This window comes from Aspergillus niger (genome assembly GCF_000002855.4).
Source record: "Aspergillus niger supercontig An08".
Classification (NCBI taxonomy): domain Eukaryota; kingdom Fungi; phylum Ascomycota; class Eurotiomycetes; order Eurotiales; family Aspergillaceae; genus Aspergillus; species Aspergillus niger.
In genome coordinates this window covers 2,085,693-2,107,534 of record NT_166524.1, presented here as the reverse complement: position 1 = coordinate 2,107,534, position 21,842 = coordinate 2,085,693, and the positions used below count along the sequence as shown (strand labels likewise).

At 51.3% G+C, this 21,842-nt stretch overlaps 10 protein-coding genes and 1 non-coding gene across 11 annotated transcripts; 7 read left to right on the top strand and 4 right to left on the bottom strand.

The window, feature by feature from the left end:
- Window positions 1-3: 3 nt before the first annotated feature.
- Window positions 4-897, top strand: An08g08830 (uncharacterized protein; the record flags this gene model as incomplete). The annotated part of the gene is made up of 4 exons (XM_059749264.1): window positions 4-45; window positions 92-261; window positions 325-737; window positions 794-897. The coding sequence occupies 4 exons, from the start codon at window positions 4-6 to the stop codon at window positions 895-897; spliced, it is 729 nt and encodes a 242-aa protein (XP_059606173.1).
- A 779-nt stretch (window positions 898-1,676) lies between these two features.
- On the bottom strand, window positions 1,677-3,572 carry An08g08820 (uncharacterized protein; the record flags this gene model as incomplete). Its single annotated transcript, XM_001392956.1, has 3 exons — window positions 1,677-2,872; window positions 2,941-3,380; window positions 3,478-3,572. 3 exons carry the CDS (start codon window positions 3,570-3,572, stop codon window positions 1,677-1,679), a joined length of 1,731 nt encoding a protein of 576 aa, XP_001392993.1.
- A 718-nt stretch (window positions 3,573-4,290) lies between these two features.
- An08g08810 (hypothetical protein) lies at window positions 4,291-4,986 on the top strand (the record flags this gene model as incomplete). The annotated part of the gene is made up of 2 exons (XM_059749263.1): window positions 4,291-4,544; window positions 4,671-4,986. The coding sequence occupies 2 exons, from the start codon at window positions 4,291-4,293 to the stop codon at window positions 4,984-4,986; spliced, it is 570 nt and encodes a 189-aa protein (XP_059606172.1).
- A 203-nt stretch (window positions 4,987-5,189) lies between these two features.
- Window positions 5,190-7,351, top strand: An08g08790 (hypothetical protein; the record flags this gene model as incomplete). Its single annotated transcript, XM_059749262.1, has 10 exons — window positions 5,190-5,286; window positions 5,371-5,422; window positions 5,630-5,719; window positions 5,806-5,863; window positions 5,963-6,030; window positions 6,077-6,181; window positions 6,319-6,422; window positions 6,519-6,778; window positions 7,019-7,186; window positions 7,277-7,351. The coding sequence occupies 10 exons, from the start codon at window positions 5,190-5,192 to the stop codon at window positions 7,349-7,351; spliced, it is 1,077 nt and encodes a 358-aa protein (XP_059606171.1).
- Window positions 5,513-5,584, bottom strand: tRNA-Arg (ACG). The gene has a single exon. It is a non-coding gene; the product is annotated as a tRNA-Arg (tRNA).
- Window positions 7,352-7,884: 533 nt separating the features above from the next.
- On the top strand, window positions 7,885-8,613 carry An08g08780 (hypothetical protein; the record flags this gene model as incomplete). The annotated part of the gene is made up of 2 exons (XM_001392953.3): window positions 7,885-8,221; window positions 8,327-8,613. 2 exons carry the CDS (start codon window positions 7,885-7,887, stop codon window positions 8,611-8,613), a joined length of 624 nt encoding a protein of 207 aa, XP_001392990.1.
- A 2,420-nt stretch (window positions 8,614-11,033) lies between these two features.
- An08g08770 (uncharacterized protein) lies at window positions 11,034-12,430 on the top strand (the record flags this gene model as incomplete). The annotated part of the gene is made up of 5 exons (XM_059749261.1): window positions 11,034-11,257; window positions 11,340-11,686; window positions 11,736-12,049; window positions 12,092-12,278; window positions 12,405-12,430. 5 exons carry the CDS (start codon window positions 11,034-11,036, stop codon window positions 12,428-12,430), a joined length of 1,098 nt encoding a protein of 365 aa, XP_059606170.1.
- A 149-nt stretch (window positions 12,431-12,579) lies between these two features.
- An08g08760 (uncharacterized protein) lies at window positions 12,580-13,855 on the bottom strand (the record flags this gene model as incomplete). Its single annotated transcript, XM_059749260.1, has 4 exons — window positions 12,580-12,604; window positions 12,667-13,188; window positions 13,249-13,627; window positions 13,789-13,855. The coding sequence occupies 4 exons, from the start codon at window positions 13,853-13,855 to the stop codon at window positions 12,580-12,582; spliced, it is 993 nt and encodes a 330-aa protein (XP_059606169.1).
- A 611-nt stretch (window positions 13,856-14,466) lies between these two features.
- On the top strand, window positions 14,467-16,202 carry cpy (carboxypeptidase Y cpy from patent WO9609397-A1-Aspergillus niger; the record flags this gene model as incomplete). Its single annotated transcript, XM_001392950.3, has 2 exons — window positions 14,467-14,974; window positions 15,037-16,202. The coding sequence occupies 2 exons, from the start codon at window positions 14,467-14,469 to the stop codon at window positions 16,200-16,202; spliced, it is 1,674 nt and encodes a 557-aa protein (XP_001392987.1).
- Window positions 16,203-16,821: 619 nt separating this feature from the next.
- An08g08740 (40S ribosomal protein uS13) lies at window positions 16,822-17,707 on the bottom strand (the record flags this gene model as incomplete). The annotated part of the gene is made up of 3 exons (XM_001392949.3): window positions 16,822-17,119; window positions 17,285-17,450; window positions 17,704-17,707. 3 exons carry the CDS (start codon window positions 17,705-17,707, stop codon window positions 16,822-16,824), a joined length of 468 nt encoding a protein of 155 aa, XP_001392986.1.
- An 801-nt stretch (window positions 17,708-18,508) lies between these two features.
- An08g08730 (uncharacterized protein) lies at window positions 18,509-21,349 on the top strand (the record flags this gene model as incomplete). The annotated part of the gene is made up of 1 exon (XM_001392948.3): window positions 18,509-21,349. One exon carries the CDS (start codon window positions 18,509-18,511, stop codon window positions 21,347-21,349), a length of 2,841 nt encoding a protein of 946 aa, XP_001392985.3.
- Between the last annotated feature and the right edge of the window lie 493 nt (window positions 21,350-21,842).

Genomic DNA, 21,842 nt, shown 5'->3' with positions numbered 1-21,842 from the left:
GTGATGCTAGAAAACAGCCACAGGAAAAAGGGGGAGCGCAGTGATGTAAATAAGAGAAAGGAGGGGCGCAACAGCAGGCTCCCACCATCAGCCAACGGCCGTCAATCCAGTTAGCTCATTGAAACTGGTCCCCTGCTCCCTGCTCTGGCCTGCCGCAACATCCGTCAGCTCAGACAACACGGGAGGAGGGAACAGCCAACGAGTGGCTGTTGTCCTCAGCCCCGAGAGGGGAGTGGCAGCCACTCATGGAGCTCCTTTCCTGTAGCTCAGACAGTGTCCGAAATCCTAGACTAGTGCTGTAAACGCCCATTGCCAGTGACGGAGGGACGCAGCGAGTGGGTATCGAGGTTTGGGACCCCTCTCTCGTGTGGCCGGATGGGCGAATCACCAGACAGTGACCAGGGACACAGCGCTAAAGCTTAAGGAAAGCTTGGCCTGGATCGGTCGGCAACCGGTGGGAAGTGTCTCAGCCACGATGGGAATGGAGTCAAGATGGAGACTGATTCACCCAAAAGTCCGAAAGAGGGGAAACCGAGGACGAAAGGGAGGCGCGAATTCCCTCATCGTGGGGCGGCAAGTGGAGGGGCTGACGGAGGGATCGGCCAGGCAAGTGATATCATGGCTGACTAGCCGATCGAGAGGATTCCCTTTCTTGGAAGGCCTTGGAAGGATCACCAGAAAAAAAGAAGGAGAAGAGAAGGCAATAGTACTCAATAGTGACCAGATAGACAGGAAACGTGTGTGGGGGAAGACGAGAGTCTCCCAGCAGAGGAATAGTTGCGAGTTTGAAAAGAAGCTATTGATGGAGCATTTGAGAAAGAAGCGGCAGTCGTCACGGGGAATTCTTTTCCTGTGGTTCCAACTAAACCCAAACTGACCCTGGCCTATGCCTCGTAATAATTAATTAATTCCGATAACCACTGCCGTGGTCCTCGTCGCTGTGATGTAAATGGCGGTGAATTGCCGTGATGTGTTGTCCTTTTGGCAACTATCCACTCTTGGGAATGGCTTCGCCAAGCGCCCGGGTTGGCAGCTCCAGCTATCGGTTTCTCTCTCTGCTACAATAATTATAGTGCTACGTCAACCTCTAAAGAAAGAAAGAATGTTTCAATGTCCTTCGGAACCACCCAATTAAAACAATAATCAAAATCATCATATTTCCCCTCCATTACCATTAAAAGCCAATTACATACACATCGTCCCAGTCTCGGCCCATGCAGCCAGCCCAGATGAACATGAACATCAACATGAACGTGAATGTGAACATGAACCATACATCCGTCCGAAATACAAAACACTGCTTTGCAGCATCCCAATCAGAAAGCCCAGTCCAGCCCAATCAAGCAATCAAGCAATCAATCCCTGGTGGTATCCTATCCTGGCCATTCATATCGTACACCCGCCATCCATCATCATACTAGTATGGCGTTATGTTATCTCTGGTATCTTTCTGCCTAGCCTGCATCATTTTTTTTTTTTCTTTTCCCTTGTTCCAATTTTTTATTGGGTTTTGTGTTTTCCTTTTTTTGAATATCCATCACTCCATGCAATCATCCATGTTGGGGTATCAGCAATATGGGCTCCTGGGTCGGCAACCGCTCACCAAAGGAGCCAAAAGATCATTCCGGAGGAGAATATCCTCCGGCAGGAAACGAGCATAGAAACAAGGCAGAACTCTAGTTCTTCTCACCCTTGATCTTGCGCTTGAGCCAGGCGAAGAGTCCGCTCTTGCGCTTCTCGGCCTTGCTGCTTTCCGACTTGGCAGTCTCCTGGGGCTTGCCGGCCTCGCCCTTCGCCGTGTCCTTGGCCTGCTCAACACTCGTCTTGCCTTCCTCAACCTTCGGGGCAGCGGCGCTTCCCGCTTGCTGGGTCTCTTGTCCAGCTTGAGCGGTTTCGGGCTGAGCAGTAGAGGTGCCTTCCGTCTGAGGCTCCGCGGACTTGACCTCCTCGGCTTTCTGAGCAGCAGCGCCTTCCTCTTTCTGAACCGCCGATACGCCTTGAGTCGCCGGGGTCTCAGACTTCTGGGCTTCTTCCTGCTGAGGCTTCGTGTCCTTGATCGTCGAGGGAACAACGCTGCGACGCTTTGAAGACTCCTGCGCCTTGGCCGCCTGCTCCTTGTCTTCCGCGGCCTTCAGGGGCTGTTCTGCCTCAGAGGCAGCGGGTTCAGCAGTGGACTTCTCCACAGTCTGGTCTGCCGCTCTGCTCTCCTGTCCAGAGGGCCTAATGATGGTGCTGGGAACAACAGCAATAGGCTCGCTGTCTGCGGCTGCGGTCGGGGCATTGGTGGCCGCTGCTGGACTCGGCTGTGTCACCTCCTCGGACGCCTTCTTGGCACCGCCAGTGCTCTCTGGCGCTTCAGAGGTAGGTGCTCCAGAGGGAGCGATGGCTGCAGCAGTCTCTGGCTTGGTAGAAGCTTCCACTGGAGCGACAGCTGTCGTGCCAGCAGCCTCTACGCCGGATGGCGCTTCGGTAACCTTTGCCGGGACACTCTCGGTGGTTTGAGGCAGTGTAGTGCTGGACGTAGCTCCAGCATCCTTGCCCGTCGCGGCAAGCCCGGGAACTTCCAAATCCTTCGATGCCTCACCTGCGGAGCCAGCACCAAGCCCGGGGACAACCTGTGGCTGGACAGTGGTGCCACTAGGAACTTGAACGGTGTCTGCAGCGGCTGCCTTCTCGGTGGCAATGGCTGGTTCATCCTCCACCTTGGGCATCTTGTGAGGCTTGTAGTCGTCCTCCTTGGTGGTGACGCTGCTCTCGTAGGGGCGCTTCACGTGGGCATCGGCGGTCTCGGGCTCGAGGGCACTGGTTCTGACTGGCAGGGATGTGGTATCCGCATTGGAAGCTTCGAGGGCGCAGGTAGAAGGTAGTACAGCTGGTGAGGACCGTCGTTAGTAAACCATCAGCCCTGCGCAACATGCGCAACCGTTGAGCTCAACTTACTCGTTCCCTCCTCCACTGTCTCCTCCTGGGCAGTCTTCGTCTTCAGCGCAGCGTCATCTGTGATGCCATCGTTTACCTTGGGGAATGCGGTATTGACTGCATTTGAGGCCTCCTCAGTGAAGTTAACCGGAGGGGCAACCGCGGGGACAGGTGCGGTAGTGTCAGTAACGGTGGCCTCGGGTACCGCAGTAACTGCAGGACCAGTTTCAGCCGCGGCGGCTTCGCTACCACCCTTGGCGACAATTTCAGGGACGGTGGTCTCGGGCGCCGTGGTCACACCAAGGTCGGCTCCAGCCTTAACGTCGCTTTCCTCCTTGGTAGCTGTTTCGGGGACGACAGTCTCAGGCACAGTAGTGTCAGTGACGCCTGCCTCGGTAGCGACAGCTTCAATCTCACTGTCGCTCTTGGGGACTGTTTCCTCAACCTCGTTGGCCGGTGCACTGTTCCGGAGAGAAAAATGTCAGTGTCATTGTGCGAAATAAGCCTGCGAATGACAACACAACAGCACAATTGGGGGCGCAATTGAGTTCAACTCACACATTGTTCTGGACGTCGACTGCTTTCTTCGCGGCCGCGGCAGCACCACCGCCCTTCTTGCCCTTGCCCTTGTTCTTTCCTCCTTTCTTAGGCATTGTGATGGATTATCCTGTGCAGCAGCGATCTTGTTAGAGCGCGGGCGATGACGACAACGACTCAATGCAGCAGCTGTGGGTGAACAAAACTTACTGTCTGTGCGAGCGGAATGGACACGAATCGTGGATGCGAAACGTCGAGGTCGTGCGATTCCGAGAATGGGGATTAAGAACCAACGGCAGATGAAGTGGGAAGTTAGGGGCGGGCTGGTCTGGTATGTTGCCCTGTGGCCCTTTCCGATTGCCTAAATCGATTCGGGGAACGTTAATCCGTGGAGGGCTGGGACAAGGTGCAATTAATTCGGGCAACGCTGGAACACCGGCACTTGATTTTGTTTTGAGCTGCACGCGACAAGTGCAATGCAATGTGAGTAGACTCATAGCCCGTGTTGTAGTCAAGCAGGTGCCAGTCGCACAGGAACAATCTTTGAATGAATGCTGTGGGAGCGGGGGAATCCAAACGAGGGCGAAAGTCACGCCGCGGTCACATGGGGTCGTGTCGAAGGGGACGACAGGGTAAGATTGGAAGGGGTACAATGCACGCGGATCCAAATATGGGTGGAATTGCGCGTGGGTTGAGGGTTGCAGATGTTTATTACCTGCAGGCGCTTTCCCTGGGCTCGACTTGAATCCCTACAAAGCTCCTTCATCTCTTTTCAACACTCTGCTCTCAGTCATGACTACAAAAAAAAGACAAGAATTACGTTGGCCAGCCATGATGGCGGTTGCTATTCTGCACCAGACCGAACTCAGCTCATGCGCTGCTTGCGGCTTCTACAGGAATGGCAATTACGAAGCGATTGAGTGTCAATCTGTATGGCAGCTGGAGCTGGCGCACATCCCCCTGATTCCGGCGATTTGGGACTGTACCTGCAGCATGGGCTTAACAAGCCATGTTAAGCGGGCTAATTCTCAAGCTTGCAGACGATCCCCATCCCGCCCGACGGGCCCTGAGTTTATCCGAGGCGAGCCGTCCGCACAAGGCAAGGTCTCACTTGACCTGGAACGAAGTACAATGCCATTATGCATGGCTCATAGCTAATTAATGAGAGGTTGAACTTGCAGGATATCTATTGAGCCACTAACCAAAACTATCAGGATCATCAACCACAGAATCCAGTCTGCTGCTACACAACCTTACTACGAGGTACTTTGTAGAAAGAGGTACAGAGTACGAGGTGACGGTGACACCCGCGCCCGTGTTCAATCGGTCGATTGCATCATGAAGCATGCCGTCGGGTCCAGGATCGGCCAAACCCGGACAGGGAATGAAGGTCTGGGACCGTTTCCGGTCAACATGCCAGCCGTCGTGTCCTTGACCAATTCAGTAGTGAAAGCCAAGAACGAGCCATCTACCCTGGATAGACACAGTATGGACTACGGAGTACTCATACTATGGCTTTCTCTAATGTAGGCATCACGTGGCTATAGCTCTAATTTGACACAACCCACCACACAAACGTCTGGTATATATTGAGTGGCTCGAGCTGGAACGGCCCCAAACGGCAGCGCAAGGTGGCCACTATGGCCACTATGTACTTCTGCATCCCTTGCTGGTGACAGGTGGCCAAGTTGTCAATCTCGTCTGCGCCCCCACTGTCGGGGACGTATGTATACATGCCCGAAGAAGTTACGGCGAACCTGAAGGGCGTCTGGGAGGCAAAACCTGGGGTGTGTTGCTGCCATGACATCATGATGGAAGGAGTTGATGGCGGTTGCGATGCCACGCCGAGTTGACGGCCCAACAACGTGCCAGATTTGGTAAGCCCCCTTGCATCTCACACAATCTAAGTTTCAGTTCGTGGTGATTTGGTGGTTATGCATGGCTGCGATGTACATTTCCACACTGCGTGCCTGACGAAAGCGAAAGAAAGATATATCAAATATGAGCATTAGGCATACCCTAGAAGGGTGAGAGATGCGATAGCAGCAAAAAAGAATGACCTACGCAGGACTCGAACCTGCAATCTCTTGATCCGTAGTCAAGCGCCTTACCATTGGGCCAGCAGGCCTATTTGATGGGAAATGATGGTAGCAATTTGTTATATGAGCCAAAGGTACCGTTTTGGTCACCGGAAGTACCGTGCCGAGTGGGGGCAACTCCGAGCACTTCCAGCGGGGCAGTCGGAATCCACGACCATCCCAGCGTTATCATTCGTGCAAACACTTATCGTCCAGAGTTGGTTCATTATCTCATTAGTCAAACCATTTGCTACTGTGTTACTTGTCTGAGAGCCTCTTGTCCCAGTGGCACCGTTCTCGTTCCGGCGACTGACGTGGGATACCACCAAGTACTAGGTAGTCATCTGCCCCAGCCTATCTACATCCGACAGCAAACAGAACGAAGCATTCACGAGGGGACAAATGGTGGGTGATGCCGGGGGTCGCAGGGTTACATCCCGATCGCTAAGATGGAAGACAAGAAATACAGAAGATTGACTCGAGTCGGTGGTGGCACGTAGATCGGACCGTCTTGGCTGTGTTTCTGGAATCGTTCGGTGCAGGACCACGACAGCAAAAAACGACGCCTTGCTTGATCTATTTGCCATTGCCACACACACTCACACTCACTCACACACCATCATGCAAGTTCTGCCGGCTGGGCGATAGTACACCGAGATATACACCTGTCTTCTGCTGCAATTTTACGAGCCCAGCCCAGTCCGTCGGCTGGCCGGCTAGCCAGCCAGCCCTGCAACATGTTGGGGCAAAGTGTAAGTGAGTGGTGGGAAAAGAGAACCTAGAGTTCTCCCTCTTGCAACCCAAATGGATCTCCTCGGCCGGAGATGCTTGACTTCCCGACCACTCGTAATGCGAGACCCGGTCTGGAGTTGGCGCATCCAAACCATGGTTTTGGATAGGACCTTTTTGGCTTAAGGTAGCACCTGTTCTGGCGATGCAACCCGACGGTGAACCTCCCTCCCATGGATGTTTGATTGGAAGGAGGGGACACCGAAGGGGGGCAGTTTACGGTTCAGAATCAAGGGGTTAGTCAGCCTGGGCTGGGAAAGGCAGAATCGGGACTCGGCACTCCAAGGCCGAGTTTGCAGAGCGCCGCGGAAAAGAATGACAATGAGGGCAAAATGAGCGAAATATTTCATGGGAAATACACTAAGAAAAATGTCATGTCTGGTTGTGTCCCGCTTGAAGGAGAGGAGGGGAAAGTGAGTGGTGATGATGACGATGAAGACTTTCTTCGCCATCCTGTCATTCTTTGTACTGCAATTCCCTCTCTCATCATCTGTTATAAGTTATTCTAAATATTAATTCCCTCAAAAGCATGGAATTTATGATCTAGCATATTCCTTCGCCAAGTGACACAAAACCCCAAGACAAGAACTAATCTACTGCACTACTTGCTACACTCCAAGTCTCACTCCCTTCTCGTTTCCGGCTAAGAACAATCAGGCTAAGCTTGGGAAATTCACGCACAACCCTCCCTCCAGGTGGATCCTCCACGTTCGGCGTTGTTTCTCGTTCACGCCTCGGATTTGGCCGCAGGTAATCGCGGCTTACCAGTTACCGGGCAAGACACTTTCTCTTACCCTCCCAAGAAAGTCCCAACCTTCCCAGTCCCAGAGCCGTGGGGTTACCTTGGCCTGTGCAGAGCAAAAGTAAGGTCAAGCGAGCCATGATAAGTCACCTTCCGGTAAGTCAATGGCCCCCCAGTGCATTCTGGGAATGGTTTACTCCGTTGGATGGAGCCCCGTCCTGGTGGTATGGGACTAACGGCATGGTGCCTCGCACCGCTCGTTCCAATCAGATCCCTTCCACTTTGAACTACGAGTAATTAATTCCCCATCGCATTGTATCATAGGTATGGACGCTGATTCCGATTACTCCTCCCAGTTAGTCGTGCCTTTTCTCTGGCTCTGGCTCTAACTTGGACTGCTGCTCCATTAGTTCCTTGACATAACCCCCATCATATCTCTCTCTCTTCCTTAGTTACTCTTTAGTCTAGCCCTTCCTTCCTTCCTCTCTTCTCCCTCTTACTTCACTATCTACTCTCCCCTCTTCTTCCTTCTTTCTTCCTTCTTTTCTTCTACTCTCCCCTCTTCTCCCCTCCACCCCCTCTCCCTCCCACCCCACACTTGGTCTAGGCAAACGATGATACGAGGGTTTCTGGACCTACTCGATTGTCGTCTGTGCTTGCACACCCTCCCTCGCGTCCATTCCCTTCCCGGGAAAGGTATGCAACATTGAGGTACTGAGTCGACGGTTGAACGCATAAACCCTCCTATAATACATCGGCCTTCCACACATATCGGCACCATACACCACCATATCGCCTGGCTTTCCCACGCCGGTCAACATGAGTTTCCGAGAAAAGGTGCGGAGGGTGTTCCGCCGGTCCAGCAGTGGGTCCTCGTCCAAGGGCAAGGGCAATGGAATCAAGATCGAATACTACAAACGCGGTGAAATCCCTCGGTCGAAGTTCAAGGGCCCTTTCGACAAGGAACATCAACGGAAACTTGCAGCATGGTCATTTCAGGACGCCCAAGCGGAACGCCCGCGTACTCCCGATCTCAGCCTCTCCCCCTGTGCATCTATACCGGATTTCCTGAGAGCGCGGTACGAAGAAGACGCCGCCGACGACCTCGCCCCCAATCAGATCCAGACAGTACCACCCGAAGTAGATGTGACAGTTGGTATGTGGAATACTTCCCTTCGTCAGCCCTTTGGGATGTTGTCCAGCCTTGGACCTATCATAAAATATGCCATGTGTAACGATCAGCCATCTGACCAATCACCAGATTCCCCTTCGGTTCACCATGACGAATACGCCTGCGGCCGACAAGGAGAGAGTGGCTCATCGTCATCCACAGCCGTGGAGCCTGAAAGCTACAGCGAGTCCCTGATGACTCTGTTTGCCGACTTCGACCGGGTTGACTCGATCGCCCAGCTGAAAGAAACGATCCGCTACACTTCCCCGGCTGTACGAGCGATTTCGCCGCCCCCCTTGTCGCCCAAGGGGTGTTACATGCCATTCTCACCGGAGGAGCTGACACGGGCGTTGAACGCCGTGCAGATCTGCTCATAGTACCTTTTTTTAATTCGCTCCGACTTCCGGCAAGATCTTCGCTTCCTTGCATCACGTGATGCCACTTCACTATGGATACCGACCCTATCGACAAATGGTCCCCTTTCTTTTCTATTTCCGACTCCGCCATCCTTTTCCACCTTCTCCTTTAGATTCCTCTATGCGACACAGGTGTGAGCATCTTACCTTCTTCGAACCCTCCCGGCCCTGGGTCGCAGAAGGCGGCATTGAATACCCGGTCGTGTTCAAGGCTGCCATTTTTCGTCGGCTGACGCAGTCTACATATGCAATTCAGGCGTGAGGGGCGTCTTGGTTTTATTGCATATGCCTTGGACGGAGTCGGTCCCTTTCCACGCATGAAACGAGCAATGTTCGAAAAAGCGTCTGTTTTGTGCTTTTGCTTCGTGCATTGCGTTTAAGCGTATACCCATCCAACAGAGTTGCTTGGTTTCCCAATCCCGTCATGTGTGCTGGTGCCTAGTGGGTGCCTACTACTAGCACCGAGGAGTATCCCACCGGCCACTGACCAGACTTGTACTTAATGTACCTATCTAACTGTAAGGTAACACAATGAAGAAATAATAATAAAAAAAGACCTGCCATATACTGTAGTGTACGCAGTAGGACGGGGTAGATTAGTGAGCCACCTCGCCTCACTCCAGAAAGCAATAAGCAATAAGTAATAAGAATAAAAGTAAAGTACCCCATACGGAGTAGACCAAGCCACTATCGACAATAAGCCTCGTCAATCATTCCATCCTAGTCTGCGCCACACACGCATCATCACCAAAGCCAAACCCAGTGTCAGACGCAGTTGACAACAGGGAAATGATTCCCTCCCCCTCGCGCCAAGACATTCCAGACTCGATCATCCCTCCGGTTGGATACTTCAGCCAACTTTTTGACTTTTTACTTTTTTTTGATCCATTTAAAGTATATACTTTTTTTACTACGGAGTAAAAAGTGACCAGGTAGACTAGACCCGGTTTGATCGACGGTGCCGGAAAGCACTAGTTTGGGTTCTCACTGTTAATAGTGTGTTTGGAGGGGGGCTTGATTCGGTACATTGGGTTCTTATCGTAGGCGTTTGTTTGTCCGGGCGTTCGTTCGGGTCCGGTCGGTCGGTTTGTCGGTTCGGTCGGGAACTTGAACTTGACTTGGTTGTTTGCTTGCTTTGCTTCTTGGTGTGTTTGGTGTACTGATGAGCTCGATATTATTTTATTTGATGCTTTTGTTGTTGTTTTCGTACTTGCATGGTTCGTATTTAATCTGATGCTTATGAGGGAAGGGGGGGGAGGCTGGCTGGATGGATGATTTTGGTGAAGGAGGGAGGGGTGAGGGATGATGATCGTGGTGTGGTGTGGTGGGTGCAGTGGGTGGTGGCTATAGTGTGGAGGGGAAAAGGTGCATTAGTATCACCGTCTTCTTAGGTCGGTTGGACTAGACTGGATTGTGGATGGTAAAGTGGATGTTGCTTCTGGGGTGCAGGACTGGGTTTTCTTTTGTTTTCTTGGGATTATACTATGATTTTGTTGGTATAATACTATCTTGATGTTTACTGCTGTAAGTACTGATAGTATGTATATATTCACCCGCCACTATGCGGAACTTACTAGTTCATGACGCTGTAGTTTGTTGAGTAGAATTCAACAACCAATCAATAGATTCATCACAAATAAAACAAATATGCTGGATGCTGATAGCTAATATGTAAGCATGTGTTTAGACTGCTTGTGTTCTTCCCAGGTCGATGCGTAAGTAGGTCTTTGCTTCTGCGCTGACGAAGTTAATCTGTACCATCATGTAGCTAGCTGGGTAACTATTGATGGCATGGCTCAGCTGAACTACAGAGTACTTAGTCTACACTATTTCCCATGCTTAGTGTCTGCATGTGTTGGATGGGTTTCAAACTATTTGGCTAGATTGGCAATTTCTTGCTTCGTACCTGTGTATGATCAATTGTGCCTGATGTAGTGGGTGACGCAATCTCCATTAGGATTGGATGGTACAAGCATCCTGAATTCATACATCTCAATGTGAAGATGAGATATCTTGGCAAACTCCTGGTACTTAATTGTGTGGTCTTGGAAAATCTTTTAGATGTGGTATTGTAGCGGAACATATTTACATGAGAGCGTGCGTAAGCTTAAGATCTTTGACCTGCAACGCGGAAATAGAAATCAATACTCTAAATCCTGGATAGACCACGTCTTCAACCTTGTTCTGACAAGTCATCGCGTAGAATAACAGAGTATGCCTATCGATTGACTCATACAGTGCAGTTCTACTGCGACGTTTCTACACATCTAGATCTCCCTTGCTCTCATTCCTGGCTTGCGATATGCCGGCACCGCCCTTTACCGCTTCGTTCATGTATGCTAAACAGCATTAATTCCCCAAAGCTTTATCTGCCTCACACAATGACTCTATTTCGTCATCATATCAATAAACCCGTTCGCTCTCTGTATTCTAGTACTAGCAAACCGGTATTATCTTCCAAGACCATTTCCCCACTCTGGCCAATAGAAGAAGAACGCAACCCACACTACAATCCTAGGAAATACTATCCCGCCCGAATCGGAGAGTCCATAGGGAAATACCATATCATCTCTAAACTAGGATGGGGTGCTAATTCCACCGCTTGGTTGGCGAAAGATACATCTTAATCAGTCAAGCATAGTATCTAACCGTAGCTGCACACTAGATACCTATCTAACACCGCAAAGCTGGCCCTGGCAATCGACCAGATACGTAACCTTGAAGATCACGAACTCTGGTGCTGAGGAGAAGAAGGCCGCGGAAGATGAACTACAAATATCGCAACATATTGCCGGTCTGCGGTCTGAGCACGAAGGTCGTGCGTATGTCAGACTGGTTCAAGATTGGTTTCAAATACAAGGTATCCTTGGAGACCATCTCTGCTTGGTCTTTGAGCCATTAAGGGAGCCGATTTGGCTTCTAGGACGACATCTTGGAAGCAAAGGGGTGCCTCCACAGGTTCTTAAAGCTTTCTTGAGGGTTATATTGTGTGGCCTGGATTTTCTACATTCTGAATGTCATGTCATGCACACAGGTAAGTAAGGTATTGTCCTGATAGTATCCTATCTACTAACTGACCGCAGATCTGAAAGCCGATAACTTCCTCATCGGATTCGAGGATACTACCGTCCTTGATCAGTATGTCCGCCAGCAAGAACTCCATCCCGCACCGCATGTTCTTCGGAATGGTCGTCCTGTTTTCGAATCCCGGAACGACTTTGGGCCACTCAAGAGAGGAGTAGGCTTGCTGAGGATTTCCGACTTCAGTGCTGCCGTTTTCGGGGATGTATCGACTCCGCACAACCATGACATACAGCCTCAACCATTCTGTGCCCCTGAGGTTCTGCTAAAGGCTGGTTGGTCGTATAGTGCTGATATTTGGAATTTGGGGACAGTAGTAAGTCAAAAGAAAATAGTTCGTCGTGATGTATACTCACAGTTACCACGATGCAGCTTTGGGAGCTATCTGCCGATGATACGCTTTTTGATGGAGTATGCCACGAACGCCGAGGGATATTCCCGGGAGGTGCATATCGCCCAGATTATACGGCTTTTGGGGCCTCCTCCCTCACAGTTTATGAACAAATGTGATCCGCATATACGCAATGACTTGTTTTCGCCTCAAGGTATGTTATACGTAATTTCGATGGGCTGCAAGCGCTAATTGCTGGACGTCTCTAGGGACATTCAAGTTCCCTGAGTTGATTCCATCGGAAGAATCTAATTTCTCCAATATGACGCCTTTCTTACAGGGAGAGGATCAACGTCTGTTCATTGATTTCGTTCGTAAAATGCTCCAGTGGGAACCGGAGCGTCGGTCGAGTGCGAAGGAGATTTATAACGATCCTTGGCTTTACTATAATCCTTGATTATATGGTATCTAATCATGATATGCTTGGATTCTAGTATATTGTAGTATGGTCACATTTATGGCATAATTTTGGTATCCTTCCTAGTCATCAATCATAGCAGGCTGTACATGGTTGCACCAGAAGTAATCCCGGCGGGGCTTACTCTTCATGGGTCACCGTCATATCCAGCACCTCCACACGTCCTCTGCCCCGGGTCTCGTTGCCCACAAATTCATTCAATCCCTTGAAAGCTCCCGGCTCAGCAAAGCCAATGATCTCCCACTCGTCTCCGCCGACAACCTCCTGAGCCTCAATAGATTCGATATAGCTCAGGATCTTATCCTTGACATTGCTCGGACCCTTGGCAGGTGCGGACTCTGCGTCAGATCCACCTGCCTCATCCTCGGATTCCTGCTGACGGGCTTTCTTGGACCCCTTTCCACCCTTCTTGTTCGACTTGGAGCCGCTCTTGGACGGCGCCTCCTTTTCTTTACCACCCGCGGCAGCACCACCGGCCGCACCACCCTTAACACTCTGCTTCAACAGTGACACAGGACAGGTGACACGGAGGCGCATCCGCGCCCGCATCACAGGGATAGGTTGCCATGCAATAAGCGCCTTCATAGCTTCAAGCGCTTGACTCTTCGCCGACTTGTTGGCCGTCACACCCGTCCAGAGCGGTTTCCTCGGGCGGCTCTCCTCGCTGTCGTCCCCATTAGTCTCCCCATTGCCAGACGTTTGCGACTGCTGTTGACCACTAGCCGAGCTGAGCTGGTCCAAGGCCTTGGAAATCATTCCGGGGGTATAGACTCGCTTCGTCGTAGGATCAACAAGCCGTCCTGATACGATATCCAACACCTCCTTCTCCACGCGCTCGATGATTTCCTTGCGCTCACGCTCGCCAACTTGCACTTCACCCTTTCGTAGAATTTCTTGCCGGATCTCATCTGCAGGCGTGTCGGCGCCGAAGGCCTTTGTTAACTCGGCGGATGGGGCTGTTTGCGCTTTGGAAACCGACAGGAAGATCGTGGGGACTTGGAGGACATTGTCGAGATCCTTCTCTGCTCCGGAGCGGTACTCGAGGAGTTTGTTCTTGTAGCAGGCGAGTTCGAAGCGCTTTTTACCTGTTGGTGAAACGGTTAGCGGGGTTGCGGGGCCGACTGGAAGTTTCGCAGGCAGTTTTTCTTTCTACGCTGAATTTGCGCATGATCTCCCCACATTATTGACAGACATGCCACGCAAGACGATCGCAAATGAAGGGCCACACATGCATATCAATACGTACCCTTTTTTAGCCTGACGACTGATACGTTGGTAAATTTAATCTGATTTGATGGTTGGTTGATGGGCATGTTGCTGGAAGCCTCTGCGACAAAGCAAGAGGCTCTTGTGTATACACAGAGTCAATTCAGGTAATATATGGAATCGGTATACTCGCAGGTGCGTCAGTGAGGAGGATTATGTTTCGAATGCGCTGAAAAAAATGCTGTTGATAGCCTAAGGTAGTCACCCGACGGGCTTGTGATTGGAGGAAACCGCAATGACGCTGGTCCCGTGCCATGAGCTGACTCAGCTGGCTGACTCAACGCGTGACTTTCTGCAAAGGGAAGGCACCGGCATGTGATTGGTCGCCTTCCGTTCCTGCTATCGAGGCGTCATCGCCTACAGCCCATCGAGTACACCTCCTCTTCTCTCCTCTCTCCTTCCTTCCTTCCTCTCCATCCTCTTCTGGGTTTCCATTGATCACCCAGTAGCTGGTATTTTCTGAGCTACTTGCTTTTTCTATTTTGATACTTTTGTGTCCGTAAGTTCACTTTATGCCCTCTGACCCCCCCCTTGATAACCCGTGCTGATAAGCTCCCTGCCCAGGTACCGTACCTTCCAGACCGCAAGGTACCCATCCTCTGCCTACTCATCCCATCACCATCTCAATTCATACCGGCCCCGTAGGGTTTCAGCAACAATGAGAGTCCTTCCAGCTGCTATGCTGGTTGGAGCGGCCACGGCGGCCGTTCCTCCCTTCCAGCAGGTCCTTGGAGGTAACGGTGCCAAGCACGGTGCCGACCATGCGGCCGAGGTCCCTGCGGATCACAGTGCCGACGGGTTCTCCAAGCCGCTGCACGCATTCCAGGAGGAACTGAAGTCTCTCTCTGACGAGGCTCGTAAGCTTTGGGATGAGGTGGCCAGCTTCTTCCCGGAGAGCATGGATCAGAACCCTCTCTTTTCCCTCCCCAAGAAGCACAACCGCCGTCCCGACTCGCACTGGGACCACATCGTCCGCGGCTCCGACGTTCAGAGCGTCTGGGTCACTGGTGAGAACGGTGAGAAGGAGCGCGAGGTCGATGGCAAGCTGGAAGCCTATGATCTCAGGGTCAAGAAGACCGATCCTGGCTCTCTTGGCATCGACCCCGGCGTGAAGCAGTACACCGGTTATCTCGATGACAACGAGAATGATAAGCATTTGTTCTACTGTAAGCACACCTTGGTTCAAGATCACGCTTTTTATATGCTCTGGATATCTAACGCAACTTAGGGTTCTTCGAGTCTCGCAATGACCCCGAGAATGATCCCGTTGTTCTGTGGCTGAACGGTGGCCCTGGGTGCTCTTCCCTCACCGGTCTCTTCATGGAGCTTGGCCCTAGCAGCATCAACAAGAAGATCCAGCCGGTCTACAATGACTACGCTTGGAACTCCAACGCGTCCGTGATCTTCCTTGACCAGCCTGTCAATGTCGGTTACTCCTACAGTAACTCTGCTGTCAGCGACACGGTCGCTGCTGGCAAGGACGTCTATGCCTTGCTTACCCTCTTCTTCAAACAATTCCCCGAGTATGCTAAGCAGGACTTCCACATTGCCGGTGAATCTTATGCTGGTCACTATATCCCCGTCTTCGCTTCGGAGATCCTGTCTCACAAGAAGCGCAACATCAACCTGCAGTCCGTTCTCATTGGCAACGGTCTCACCGACGGATACACCCAGTACGAGTACTACCGTCCCATGGCCTGCGGTGACGGCGGTTACCCAGCTGTCTTGGACGAGAGCTCCTGCCAGTCCATGGACAACGCTCTTCCTCGCTGCCAGTCTATGATTGAGTCTTGCTACAGTTCCGAGAGCGCTTGGGTTTGTGTCCCGGCCTCCATCTACTGTAACAACGCCCTCCTTGCCCCTTACCAGCGCACTGGGCAGAACGTCTATGATGTCCGTGGTAAGTGCGAGGATAGCTCTAACCTTTGCTACTCGGCTATGGGCTACGTCAGCGACTACCTGAACAAGCCCGAAGTCATCGAGGCTGTTGGCGCTGAGGTCAACGGCTACGACTCGTGCAACTTTGACATCAACCGCAACTTCCTCTTCCACGGTGACTGGATGAAGCCCTACCACCGCCTCGTTCCGGGACTCCTGGAGCAGATCCCTGTCTTGATCTATGCCGGTGATGCTGATTTCATTTGCAACTGGCTGGGCAACAAGGCCTGGACTGAAGCCCTGGAGTGGCCCGGACAGGCTGAATATGCCTCCGCTGAGCTGGAGGATCTGGTCATTGTCGACAATGAGCACACGGGCAAGAAGATTGGCCAGGTTAAGTCCCATGGCAACTTCACCTTCATGCGTCTCTATGGTGGTGGCCACATGGTCCCGATGGACCAGCCCGAGTCGAGTCTCGAGTTCTTCAACCGCTGGTTGGGAGGTGAATGGTTCTAAAGACGTGCTACCACCGCATATAGACTTTCTGGTCATTTCGGTGACACTGCAGATATGTTTCTTAACGATAGTTTGAGCATGCTTGTCAATGCCCACTAGTCCCGATCCTTATATGTTGCATGGTATCTATGAGTTTTGTCACTATAGTGCATTATACATTTGTACTTCGTATGAGAATGAATCGATCGCATTTACACGCATATAAATAGTACCCAAACCGTCTGGACATGAATAAGGCCCGGCCAGTAGTTTACATACAGTGTAGAAAACTAGGCGTACAGACGTCTCAGTACGTAATCAATGGTTAAAAAAACCACTCCCATAGAAGCCAAGCCATAAGAGCCTACTCATGTAGTTCGCCACTGAACGCACCCGTATATCGTAAACCAGCAGAAAGAGAAAAGGAAAATTGAGGAAAGGACGATTTGGTATTCATTCATATTGGTATGATTCTTTTCATTTCGGACACGGCATTTTCTAATATTGTTCCCGGTCCCAGGGAAGATTTCGTTAAAAAAATCCACACCAAGATACACGAAAGGAATCCATCCTTCCCACGATCCACTCCAGCAAGTACGAAGAAACAAACGCAGATGATATGACCCCGATGATTGTTTTTTTAGTTCTTCTTCTTGCTGACACCGACGGTGCGTCCACGACGACCGGTGGTCTTGGTGTGCTGACCGCGGACACGGAGACCCCAGTAGTGACGGAGACCACGGTGGGAGCGGATCTTCTTCAGGCGCTCGAGATCCTCACGGATCTTGCTGTCGAGGGAGTTGGAGACGACCTGGGAGTCCTTGCCATCGGTGATGTCGCGCTGTCTGTTGAGGAACCAGGTGGGGATCTTGTACTGGGTGGGGCTCTGGAGGATGGTGACGATACGCTCGAGCTCTTCGGTGGTGAGTTCACCAGCGCTGTAGAAAGTAGGAAAGTCAACTTGGCTGTTCTTGTATCTCCTGCCCTTTCAACCTCGTGGTGTTTGCTCTTCTCCCTTCTCTTGTCCGTGGAATCCACTCCCACTCTTTTATCCCCTGCCTCGCATTCGAACCATCGAGAAATGTAGTGTAGTGTAAACGTACCGCTTGCTGAGGTCAACGTCGGCCTTCTTGCAGACCAAGTTGGAGTAACGGCGACCAACACCCTTGATCTGGGTCAAGGCGTACATGATCTTCTGCTTGCCGTCAACATTGGTGTTGAGCAGACGCAGAATGTACTGGAAGTTCGTCTTCTCGCCGGACACGAGCGCTAAAAAATTCCAAAAACCGCAAGTCAGCCTTTCTGTCTTAAGAAATCGGTTGTTGCCATGATGATGATGAAAAATATTCAATGATTCCGTCGCTGCTGTTGCTGCCGTCTATATCCGCGATGATAGTCCTTTTCTCTTTTCTCCAAAACCCCAGCGATGAATATTTCCTCCAAAAATGACCGGCAAAAAACGAACAGCGACGGAAATCAAATAGGCAGGGTTGGAAATCCGATTTCAGGGTCATTCACGTACACATGATGGGCGATGGCGCGAAGGACCGCGATTGATTGTCGACAGGCGAGAGGGATGAGAAGGAGGTGAAATCGAGGCGGGCTTGCGAGTGCTTCTTCCAACTTTGCTCTCGCCCGTTGTGGGATCGGGTAAGCTGGGCTCTAGCCTATTTGGGTATGGTGGGATTGAGGGCTCGCTTGTGCTTGGGGCTATTCCTGAATAGGGTATATTGTCACTTGACTGTTCTGTGCACGTGATACGGCTGCTTTGGTACGGTATTTGGTGTACAGTGGTGTATTAGTAATCCTATGCCTGAGGCATAGTTATACTGTACAGAACATCGCGATACTACGGGATTCACCTCATCTTCATCTTCAACTTGCCTCGTTAGCAGATATCTCCCCAATGTGATCACTGGTGTAGCTGGGATATGCCTTCAGACGATAATCGAATTATGAAACATCTATTGAGAATGATTGCTCTGACATTCTCCTTGGCTGATTGCAAGGAATATGCCAGCCAAATCGGTCAATTGCACTCTGCACTCTGCAGTTTTCCTGACTATGTTTTCACTCCTCACAAATACACAGTAAATGACGGATATTGCAGTGAAATACAGTATATCTGAGCCTTCATCACTGTGTAACATGAGATCTCCCAATGCTATAAATCTGGCCGGAATGACCGGTCTCTCCAGACCTTCTAGCATCTCGAAAGCAGCTGCTTTGTCTTGTGTGCCTTCCAAAAGCTATATATCAGTCTCTTTATTCACTCAGGAAAGCTCCCCTCCGCAAAACTACCGAAGGTCGCCGAAGCAATAGGCATAATGGAGCCAGCATTACCGACAATTGAACATGTCGAGTGTAGGCATCCACTTTTTGATGTTAACCTGCTCGAAGAACCTGCCGAGACAGACCAACTGTGCGGAAAGAGCATAAAGACCTTGAAGAATTTTCTGCTCGCCAAGGGCAGGGACATATATGACAAGCTGCTGGACTTTCATGGTTGGGGGTATGCGTATGAGACTGTTTCCCGTCCTCCTCTTCAGCCAAGGCAGGTAAAAATGGCAATCCTGCTGAGAATCATCTGGAACCAGGCTGAATACCACCAGCCCCAATCAGTGGAGGAACTCTTTAGCTGGGAAAGGGACGCCGGCCCTCGATTGTTGAGACCGGGGTGTATCCGGGATTGGAGCAATTACCTACCCATAAGTAGGGATTACCCTGATCCCCCGAAAGATTTGCACGCATCAGTCTCACTAGCTCATGGGTCTGTCGGGTCTTCTAGTGATATACCGGAGGGGTATTTGGAGGTTATGGGCCGACCAAATGGAATCAGTGATAGCGACAGAGAGCTTGTTGATGTCGCAACACCAAGAGTGGACACGGCGAAAGGGAAACAAAGGAAACACATTGAAGGTATTACTGACTGCTCGGAAGATTTGGAACGGACAGAAGGAGCCTCTTCAACCAGTCCCGGGGATCAGGGAGTCGAAGAGGAGATGACCGACATCGATGAGGAGGAAACCTCTGACCGTGATGACGGGGATCCTATGGAAGAAAGTTCCTCGGGTGGCAATACCCCGACTCAAACGACAGAAGCCAAAAGCCCTGTTACGCGGCATAGAGGAAGCCCTTCAAGGAGCTGGAGACCAAGTGAACGAAACATCGAAGGTGTCAGTGGCCCTAGCACCGCAATTCCTATATCCCAGAAGTTCGGGAAAGCAGCATCACTTCCGATCCAGACTGCCCAGACAATTATCGAGGCAGTGCAGCGTGCCGTCATGACTTTCGCTTATCACGAGCTTGAACGCCATCAGACTGCCGTCCCGTTGGACATACCACGACCATGGCTGACCGCCAGCCCAGATACTAACTTGAGAAAAGTCCAGTACAGCTTACACCCAGTGACAGCTGAGGTAGAGCTGCACTTCCAAGACGACCCGGAAGTCCCCCGACGTACCTTTCCTTACAGAGGCCGAGGTCCTATTAGCATGACCCCCAGAGGAAGTGCGATTGGCTGTGCTATCATCGCAGGCCGACTGCTAGATGCTGGGTCCACCAACATCGACCGCAAGCAGCAGAACTGGCAGAATCGCCTCACAGCTACTGAGCGAGCCTTCATTGAAGCTACCGATGCTCCATGTGATTTCTTCGATGAAGGACTGAGTCTTGAGCTAGTCGAACGCTTTTCTCGGATGCTCCCAGCAGATGTTCATCTGGGCGTGGGGGCGACTAATATGATGCGAACCGTCTGGAACAAGTCAACGCTCCACTTTGACCAGTTCGCATTCTCATACGAGGAGACCACCAAGCAGTGTAAGTGTGTATCGTCTGAAGATAGTAGAACCACTGTGGTTAAAATGAACTCGACCACTCTGGCACCGCCTGTGGTCGCGACTGATCGGCACGGCGTGGATATGAAGGATGTGTTGTCCCGAGCATTTGATCATCAGCGCCGGACAATCTGCACCAAATGCAAGAAACTTTCTGTTAGTTATGAAAAACGGTTCCACAAGGTTGCCATGCGCCTGGTGGTAGAACTCGGTCCTAATGTGTCTGTACGGTCACATACAGAAGATATGACCCTTGCATATCAGAATGAGCACGGTCATACGCAAAGCGTCACATATCGCTGGATAGGAGGAATATACCAAGAAGAAGGCCACTTGCTCCTCTGGTGGACTGATGCCGAACGTGGGGTGCGCGGCACAAGCCTGCGTTCATATAGTAGCTCTGTCCACAACGGAGCCATAGTTGGGGGTATACATCAAAACAACATCAGGGACAAAATGTCCGAGAAATTTTGGAGGAATAAGCAGATTCCCTTGCTTTTCTACGAGCGGGTTATTAACCCGAGTATTGGCGAGCTTCAAGTAGCTGTGAGTGCGGCTACCGACATGCTTGACTCTGTCTCCCAGGGTAAGCTTCTCCTCCAGCAAAGTCCTGGTTGGGCCCCGCCCGAACGACCACCTCCGGAGCAGAACCCGTATAGTTGGGTACCTGTCCTGCCTGAATGCATGAGACGATTCAGGAATGTCGATCCGAATCTTCAGAATATCCTAGCCCGAGGAAAGCCCCGGACGCAGCCCCAGCCCCAGGCGCAGGCTCAGGCTCAGGCTCAGGCGCGGTCTCAGGCGCAACGCCAAGAGCAGGCTGTTTCTAGCAGGCCAAGAAGAGCGCAAGCACGTCCTTACAGTCCGCCTCCTTCCTACCAGCAGTCGATCATGGCCATGTCCCCGACACCGCATATGTCAGCAGATATGCCATCCTCTGCGCACATGTCAGCTTCCTCTTATGGTGGAATGCCACCGCCTCCAATGCGCAGGCCCCAGTATATTGGCTCCAACTTGTCTACGCCCGTAAATATCCCTTCCACCAGTCCTGTTCAGCGATACCACGATCTCCATAATGCAAGAATCTATGGAGCTCCGGCAATATCTTCCTCTCCTGTAGCCTCTTCTCGACAAAGGGTCGATTACAGTCCGGAGAGTCAGACCAATCCAGGCCCTTATGTTGCCTCGAGCCCGATGCAGCTGACAAACCCCGATAGTAACGCCTATGGTGGAATGGGACAATCCTCCTCGCCGCCACAGCAAGCACAGCTACCACCATACCATCCGGATTATTGGGTGAATAGACCCGGCCACCATGGGCCTCGCTACTGAGGTTTCCCTAAGCCACACCACCAGACGCACCCCGACCACGGAGACATGCTAGCAGAGTAAAAATGAAGAGCGATGGATAATGCCTTCGAAAGTACTATGATGGGTCTGTCTGTATTGATTCCAGACTCCCTCCACAGCTTAGGCTCAGGTTTCAAAGATGATAGATAGAAATTGGCATAGACAAAACAACTAATCTTAGAATGCAAGGAACACTTCATAGTGTATCTAATCCAATGATAAAGACATACTGTCCGGTGTAGTTCCATGGGTAGCATGCCATCTTCAGTGGTAATAGTTCATATTTATTCAGAGAAACGGATCGCGGTCCGGAAATCCGGGGTAAATTGAAAAGGGGAAAGAAAACTCGGTTACACCAACACAATTGCCCTTTCTCCCAATAACCGAGCATCTTTAAGGAGTACCTCGACTTAGCCTCCCGACTAAGTAGCAAGGATCGAATCAAGTCATCTCGCACGGCTACTGGACTGGCTTC